This window comes from Zonotrichia leucophrys, chromosome 27, assembly GCF_028769735.1.
Source record: "Zonotrichia leucophrys gambelii isolate GWCS_2022_RI chromosome 27, RI_Zleu_2.0, whole genome shotgun sequence".
Lineage (NCBI taxonomy): Eukaryota > Metazoa > Chordata > Aves > Passeriformes > Passerellidae > Zonotrichia > Zonotrichia leucophrys.
This window is the reverse complement of record NC_088196.1, coordinates 6,275,917-6,284,455: the sequence shown is the minus strand read 5'-3', so window position 1 is coordinate 6,284,455 and position 8,539 is coordinate 6,275,917. Positions and strand designations below refer to the sequence as shown.

Here is an 8,539-nt window from a genome sequence, read left to right as displayed (position 1 = left end):
TTATGTTTGTTTTTTTTTTTTCCTTTTAACTCTAGGAGTTTTCATCTTAACTTTATGACTTCTTTCCCTTTTAACTCTAGGATTTTCATTTTAATTTTATTCTTTTTTTTTTCCTTTTTATTCTAGGAGTTTCATTTTAATTTTATGATTGTTTTCCTTTTTTATTCTAAGAGTTTCATTTTAATTTTATGATATTTTTTCCTTTTTATTCTAAGAGTTTAATTTTAATTTTATGCTTTCTTTTTCTTTTTATTCTAAGAGATTCATTTTAATTTGATGATTTTTTTTTCCTTTTCACTCTAGGAGTTTCATTTTAATTTTATGATTGTTTTCCCTTTTTATTCTAAGAGTTTAATTTTAATTTTAGGAGGAGTTTTTATATACATATATTTAATTTTAAGGGGGTTTTTTGTTATTTTTTCCCACTCCATAATTTGAAATTTCCACCCCAAGCGCCGCCCCGTACGATGCCTCACCATGTCCATCTCTGGCACCCTCAGCAATTACTACGTCGACTCCATCATCAGCCACGAGGGCGACGACTCCCCCTCCCCTAAATTCCCCCCCGCTCCTTTCGCCGCCCCCCGAGCCCCCGGCGAACCCCTCGAGTTCCCCTCGTGCAGTTTCCAACCCTCGTGGCCCGGCCCCGCCGCCTTCCCCGCCTTCCTGGGCCAGCCCTGGCTGGAAGCGGGGCCCGGCCCGGCCAAAGCCGAGCTCGGCCGGGTCCTGGATGGGCCCAAGGGCGGCTTCGCCCCGGAGCAGCCGCGGGAGGACGCGCTGGGCATCGCCCCCATGGTCCAGCGGCGCGGCGGCGGCTTCGAGGATCGTAAACCCGGAGGGAGCGAGGACAAAGCCGGCCGAGATCAAAGTGAGTGATAAAAGGGGAAAAAGGGAGAGGCGCAATAAAAATGAAAATAAAAAAAAAAACAAAAAAAGGGGGGGTGAAAGTTGAAAATCGGGGCTGGGGAGGGGAAGGGAGGGGAAGGGGAGGGGCAGGGATGGGATGGGGTGGGAGAGAGAGGGGGGTGAGGAAATGGGAATAAAAAATCGGGGTTTTTTGGGGTTGGGCATGGAGAGAGAGTGAGGAGAGGAGAGGAGAGAGAGCGGCAGGGACGGAGGAAAATGCGGGAAAACGGCAGGAAAATACAGGAAAATACAGGAAAACCCAGGAAAACGGCAGGAAAACGGCAGGAAAATACAGGAAAATATAGGAAAACGGCAGGAAAATACAGGAAAACGCAGGAAAACAGAAGAAAATGCAGGAAAATGGCAGAAAATGCAGGAAATATAGGAAAACGCAGGAAAACTAGGAAAACGCAGAGAAAACGCAGGAAAATTCAGGAAAAGGCAGCAAAATGGCAGGAAATCCCAGGAGACGCAGGAAAAGGGAGGAACGGAAAAAACCCAGGGAAAAGGGAGGAAAATGCAGGGAAAGAGGGAGGAAATTCAAGAAATGGAGGGCGGAGGGGCAGCGCGGAAAAGCCGCGGGTTGGAAATGGAGAGGAAAGAGGGGGGAAAATGGGGAGAAAAGAAAAAAAAATGAAGGGAAAAAGTTCAGCGGGGGAAGAGCGGAAACTGCGCGGGGTGGAAATGGAGAGGAAAGGGGGGAAAAAAAAGAGGAAAAATTGATGGGAAAAGTTCAGCGGGGAAAGCGCGGAAACACCGCGGGGGAGGAAAGTGAGGAAAACGGGGAGAAATGGGGGAAAAGGGGAAAAATCTCCGGGAAAAATTCACTGGGAGGGAAACGCGGAAACTCCGCAAGGGGAGGAAAGTGAGGGAGAAAAAAAGGGGGAAAAACGGGGAAAAAAAAGAGGAAAAATTGATGGGAAAAGTTCAGCGGGGAAACCGCGGAAACACCGCCGGGGAGGACAGTGAGGAAAATGGGGAAAATGGGGAAAAAGGGGAAAAATTGATGGGAAAAATTCACTGGGAGGGAAACGCGGAAACTCCGCAAGGGGAGGAAAGTGAGGAAAAGTGGGGAAAAAAAAGGAAAAATCTCCGGGAAAAGTTCACTGGGAGGGAAACGCGGAAACTCCGCAAGGGGAGGAAAGTGAGGAAAACGGGGAGAAAAAAATGGGGAAAAAGGGGAAAAAGGGGGAAAATCTCCGGGAAAAATTCACTGGGAGGGAAACGCGGAAACTCCGCAAGGGGAGGAAAGTGAGGGAGAAAAAAGGGGGAAAAATAAAAAGGGAGAAAAAAAAAGGAAAAATTCGGGAAAAAGTTCACTGGGAGGGAAACGCGGAAACTCCGAAAGGGGAGGAAAGTGAGAGAGAAAAAAGGGGGGAAAAATAAAAAGGGAAAAAAAAAAGGAAAAATCTCGCGCGGAAAAAAGGTTCACCTGGGAGGGAAACGCGGAAACTCCGCAAGGGGAGGAAAGTGAGGGAGAAAAAAGGGGAGGAAAAACAAAAAGGGAGAAAAAAAAGGAAAAATCTCCGGGAAAAAGTTCACTGGGAGGGAAACGCGGAAACTCCGCAAGGGGAGGAAAGTGAGGGAGAAAAAAGGGGGAAAAACGGGGAAAAAAGAGGAAAAATGGGTGGGAAAATGTTCCCGGCCGAGGTTCCGCGCTGCCTTTGCCGGCGCTGCCTCCCGAGCGCGCAGTTCATTTATTTGCGCCGTTAATTGTTTGTTTATTAGCGGCGATGAATATTTCAGAGCCACGCTCCTTCCCTGCTTTAAAAAAAAAAACCCAAAATACAACCGGAGAAGGAGGGAGGGCGCGTTGGAGTTAATTAGCTTTTATATCAGCTTTTATATCGCTTTTATATCGCTTTTATATCGGTTTTATATCAGTTTTATATCAGTTTTTATTCGTAATTTCGCCGGATTGGGGAGACGCTGAAACTCCAGGCCGGGCTCCGTTTTTCCGCGTGAAAGATGGATTTAAAATAATCCAAATAATCGGCCCGGAGGGTGGCTAACGCTATTAATAATATTAATATTGTTATTTTTAATGATAATATTTGGCTTGGAGGGAGGGAGCGGCGGCGTCACCTCCTGCTGGCGCCTGGTTCTGCTCCAAGGTGACCCCGCAGTGGTTTTGCCCTCCAGGAGGAGATTTTTCCATTAAAAAAACCCGAACTTTTCCATAAAAACCCCGAATTTTTCCATTAAAACCCGACTTTTTCCATAAAAACCCCGATTTTTTCAATAAAAAAGGGGAATTTTTTCCATAAAAACTCGAATATTTCTATTAAAAAGTGGATTTTTCCAATTTTTAAAAAATTGGGTGTTTTTTCCCCTAAAATCCCGAATTTTAAAATAAAAAGGGGATTTTTTCCATAAAAACTCGAATATTTCTATTAAAAAGTGGATTTTTCCTTTTTAAAAATTGGGGTTTTTTTCCCTAAAATCCCGAATTTTTAAATAAAAAGGGGATTTTTTCCATAAAAGCTCGGTTTTTTCTATAAAATGTGATTTTTTCCTTTTTAAAAATGGGTTTTTTTTCCCTCTAAAACCCCGATTTTCCAGCTGCAAAGCACAGCTCTCCGGGTGGTGGAAATTCCCATTTTTTCTCCCTTTAAATGAACTTTTTTCCCATTAAAAACTCGGATTTTTCTCTCTCCCCCTCGCCATTTCCTCTCGCAGCGCTTTTTCCTTGCTGCTGCTGTTTTTAAATTCACTTTTAATTTATTTTCCCTTTCCCCTCTCAGTGAACTCGCCCAGAAGAAAAGTTCTTTTCTGTTGTGCTGGGCAGGGATCCAGAACAAACCCAAACCGAGCGCGCCAAACAAAACCCCCGAAAATGGAACATTTTGTCCCAAAATAATCCCTCTCCAAGCCGCTCTGCTTTCCGTGCGGTTTTTTTATTTTTATTTCAATAATAATTAAATTTCTTGCTGGCGTTCCGGGCTGTTTTGCGGCCAGTCCTGATTCCGATTTTCCCGTTTTTCCCCTTTTTTTTTGTTGTTGTTTCTCCCTAATGAATCCCTGCCTGGAAGCTGTTAATTTATTTTACTGGATTTTGGAGAAAAAAAAACAAAAATAAAAGAGATGCCAGGACCTCTCCCCATTCGCTTTCCTGCCCGGGGATTTGTGAGGAAATAAAATAAAATAAAAATCCATTTAAACGACCCCAAAATGCCCCGAACCCGGCGGGCTGGAGCGCGGCCATTAAAGGATGGCGGGCAGGATTAACAATATCAATTATTAACAGCTTTCCTCCTCTTTAATTATTAATTCTGCATATTGGATCCCGTCAATTCCGGGGAGGAAACAGCCCCGCAAACTCGGAAGGGGCAGGACTCGCACGGGGTTGATATTTTATATTTTTTTTTTATTGGAAATAATCAATAAATTGGATTTTTAGGGGGTGTTTGGGGTGGCCCAGGAGTTTCTGTGCGGGGTTTCGGCTCCAGCCGCGATTCTGGGGTAAAAAAGGGAATAAAAGGGGAATTTGTGCCGTGGCGTCCCTCCCTCCCCCGTTACCGATATTTGCAGGTGATTAGCGAAAATCCCAATATTTACCCTAAAACCACTTCGCTTTCGGGTGCGATTTTCGCCGCCTCGGCCGCTGCCAGCGGGGCGGGCTCGGCTCCCAAAATTTCGCCTCCCTCCATGGAAAAAACTCCCCAAATATCCCCAAAAATTATCAAATCTCCCCAAATATCCCCAAAATTATCATTTTTTATTCCACCATTCCCACCAAGCTTCTCCCACCCGCCAGCGTGACGAGGGCGGGCTTTTATTTATTCCTAATTTTATTGATTTATTTTTTTCAAAACATTATTTATTTCTTTATTTCCACGTGTTCGTTTTGGATTTCACTTCTTTTATAAATTCGTTTCTTTTATTGTAAATGTAACTTATTTGTCTTGATTTACGGTATCACATAATTAAAAGATAACTGCAATTATTGTAAAAAATAGTTATTTATTTATTTATTTATTTATTTACTTTTATTTATTTACTTTTATTTTTATTTCTTTATTTTTTGGCTGCATTTCCAGCCCTGCCAATGTCGCTGGCTGGGGGTGGTGGCAGCCAGAGAGGGATTTTTGGGGCCAGATTGCACCAAAAAAATTAATTAAAAAAATTAAAATTGCCAGGATTTTTTTTTTCAGGAAAAGCCCCTCCAGGTCTCCCCTCCCTGCTTGATGGGGCTGGGGGAGAAAATCCTGAGGAAAATGGGGAGAAAAGGGAAAATTTGGGGTTGGTTTGTTTGTGTGGAATGAGGGGGGCTGGGGCGGGACCCCAAAACCTGGAGAAATTCACCCAAAAACCCCGGGGAAATTCACCCCAAAACCTGGAGAAATTCACCCAAAAACCCCGGGGAAATTCACCCCAAAACCTGGAGAAAAAAACCCAAAAACCCCGGGGAAATTCACCCCAAAACCTGGAGAAATTCACCCAAAAACCCCGGGGTCCATCCTAAACCTACAGAAATTCACCCCAAAACCCCTTGGGGTGCACCCAAAACCCACAGAAATTCACCCAAAAACCTCCAGACAGGGACCCCAAAACCCTCGAGGTGCACCCAGAACCCACAGAACCTCCCCCAAAACTCGCAAAAATTCACCCAAAACCATCAGGTATGAACCCAAAAAGCCACAGAAATAAACCCCAAACCCACAGAAATGAACCCAAAACCCCTCAGCTCCCGCGCCCCCAGTCCCAGCTCCGGCACCGCTGGAATTTTTGGGGAATTTTTGGGGTTTTCAAAAGGGTTCTTTCTGGATTTTCTAGGGGTTTATTTTGGGCCTTGGGGTTGGGTTTTTAGTTGTTTATTTTTTTGTTTTTTTGTGGTTTTGTTTTTATTTTTGTTTTCTTCCGGGTTTGGTTTAGTTCTGTTTGCTTTTAGTTTTGGGTTTGGTGTTTTTGCTTGCTTGGTTTGTGTGGTTTTTGTTGCTTTGGTTTGGTTTGGTTTCATTAGTTTTAGTTTTGGGCTTTGTTATTTTTTGTTGTTTGATTGGGTTTTGGTTTGGGTTTGAAGTGGTTTGGTTGGGTTGGGTTGGGTTTGGTTGGTTTTTGCTTTGTTTTTCTGTTTGGTTTGGTTGGGTTTGGGTTGGTTTGGTTGGTTTTTGTTTTGTTTTTTGGTTTGGCTGGTTTGAGTTGGTTTGGTTGGGTTTCTGTTTTGTTTTTGGGTTTGGTTGGGTTTGGTTTGGGTTTGGTTTGGTTGGGTTTGGTTAGGTTGGGTTTGGTTGGTTTGGTTTCATTGGTTTGGTTGGTTTTTGGTTTTGTTTTTGGGTTTGATTTGGGTTGGTTTGGTTGGTTTTTGGTTTTGTTTTTGGGTTTGGTTTGGGTTGGTTAGGTTGGGTTTGGTTGGTTTGGTTTCATTGGTTTGGTTGGTTTTTGGTTTTGTCTTTGGGTTTGGTTTGGTTTGGTTTGGTCGGGTTTCATTGGTTTGGTTGGTTTTTGGTTTTGTCTTTGGGTTGGTTGGTTGGTTGGTTTTGGTTTTTTGGTTTTGGTTGTTTTGGTTTTGTTTTTGGGTTTGGTTTGGTTTGGGTTGGTTTGGGTTGGTTGGGTTTGGTTGATTGGTTTGGTTGGGTTTGGTTGGTTTTTGGTTTTGTTTTTTGTTTGGTTTGGTTTCATTGGTTTGGTTGTGTTGGCTTGGGTTGGTTTGGTTTGGTTTGGTTTGGTTTGGTTGGTTTTTGCTTTGTTTTTCTGTTTGGTTTGGGTTTGGTTGGTTTGGTTTCATTGGTTTTGTTGGTTTTATGGTTTTGTTTTTTGGTTTGGTTTGGGTTGGTTGGTTTGGTTGGTTTTTGTTTTGTTGTTTTTGGTTTGGTTTGTATTGTTTTTGGTTTGGTTTGGTTGGTTTGGTTTGGTTGGGTTTGGTTTGGTTGGTTTATTGGTTTGGTTTGTTTGGTTTCATTGGTTTGGTGGTTTTTGGTTTTGTTTTTGGGTTTTGGTTTTGGTTTGATTTGGGTTGGGTTTGGTTTGGTTGGGTTTGGTTGGTTTTTGGTTTTGTTTTTGGGTTTGGTTTGGTTGTTTGGTTGGTTTGGTTGGTTTTTGGCTTTTGTTTTTTTTTTTGGTTTGTTGGGTTTGGTTTGGGTTGGTTTGTTGATTTGGTTTATTGTTTGTTGGTTTTTGGTTTTGTTTTTGGTTGGTTGGTTTTTGTTTTTTGTTGTTGGGTTGTTGGTCTTGGTTGGGTTTGTTTTGTTTTTGTTTGGGTTTGGTTTGTTCAGGTTTCTTTTGCTTGTTTTCGTTTTTGGTTTTTTCTTTCGCTTCATTTCATCTTTCATTTCATCCATTGCCCTACTACCACCACCCACCTCCCCTTAAAAAAACCCCAAAAAAACCCCAAAAAACCCCAAAAAAACACCAAAAAACCCCAAAAAAACCCCCAAAAAACCCCAAAAAACCCCAAAACTCTGATTCCTCCCATTGCCCCCATTTTTACTCTTCAAACCCCCCTTTTTGCAGCCAACCCCGCCGCCAGCTGGCTGCAGGCGCGCTCGTCGCGCAAGAAGCGCTGCCCGTACAGCAAATTCCAGACGCTGGAGCTGGAGAAGGAGTTCCTGTTCAACGCGTACCTGAGCCGCGAGCGGCGGCACGAGGTGGCGCGGCTGCTCAACCTCAGCGAGCGCCAGGTCAAGATCTGGTTCCAGAACCGACGGATGAAGATGAAGAAGATGAACAAGGAGCAGGGCAAGGAGTGACGGCGGAGTTGGCGAAAACTCGGCGGTTTTTTTCCTCCAAACCGCCCCAAAAGCGGCGCCGGAAACTCCCCACAGGCGCTGGAAACTCCTCACAGTCTGTTGTTCCAGCTGAAATTTTATTTTACTCTTTAAAAAATCTAATTTTTGTGTTTTGGAGCAACTCAGCCCAAAGCGCGGCTCCTTTCAGGGTAAGGAGTGACGGGACAGGCAGCGCCATCAAAACTCAGAGATTTTCTCCAAACTGCCCCAAAAGCGGCGCTGGATCCTCCTCCCATCTGCTGTTCCAGCTGAAATTTTATTTTACTCTTTAAAAAATCTCTTTTCGTGTTTTGGAGCAACTCAGCCCAAAGTGCAGCTCCTTTTGGGTGTGAGGAGTGACAGGAGAGGCAGCGCTCCCAAAACTCAGAGATTTTCTCCAAACTGCCCCAAAAGCGGCGCTGGATCCTCCCCAGTCTGTTGTTCCAGCTGAAATTTTATTTTTCTCTTCAAAAAAATCTCAGCCCAAAGCGTGGCTCCTTTTTGGGGAAAGGAGAGAGAGGACACAGAGGCAGAGTTCCCAAAACTCAGAGATTTTCTCCAAACTGCCCCAAAAGCCGCGCCGGATCCTCCCCAGTCTGTTGTTCCAGCTGAAATTTTATTTTCCTCTTCAAAAAATCTCTTTTGGAGCAACTCAGCCCAAAGCGCGGCTCCTTTCGGGGTAAGGAGTGACAGGACAGAGGCCGCGACCCCAAGTTCAGCGTTTTCCTCCAAACTGCCCCAAAAGCAGCCTCGGAAGATCCCCCAGTCTGTTGTTCCAGATGAAATTCTGGTTGTTTTCATTTAAAAAACTTTTTTTGGGGTTCAACGAGACCCAAAGTGCGGCTCCTTTTGGGGAAAATGAATGAGGAGGGCGAGGAGTGACGGGATGGACAGAGCTCCCAAAACTCAGAGATTTCCTCCAAACT

The 8,539-nt window shown here is 44.1% G+C and overlaps 1 protein-coding gene across 1 annotated transcript; it reads left to right on the top strand.

Moving 5' to 3' along the window:
* Positions 1–477: 477 nt before the first annotated feature.
* Positions 478–7,595, top strand: HOXB9 (homeobox B9). Its single transcript, XM_064733391.1, has 2 exons — positions 478–868; positions 7,360–7,595. Exons 1-2 carry the CDS (start codon positions 478–480, stop codon positions 7,593–7,595), a joined length of 627 nt encoding a protein of 208 aa, XP_064589461.1.
* The last annotated feature ends 944 nt before the right edge of the window (positions 7,596–8,539 follow it).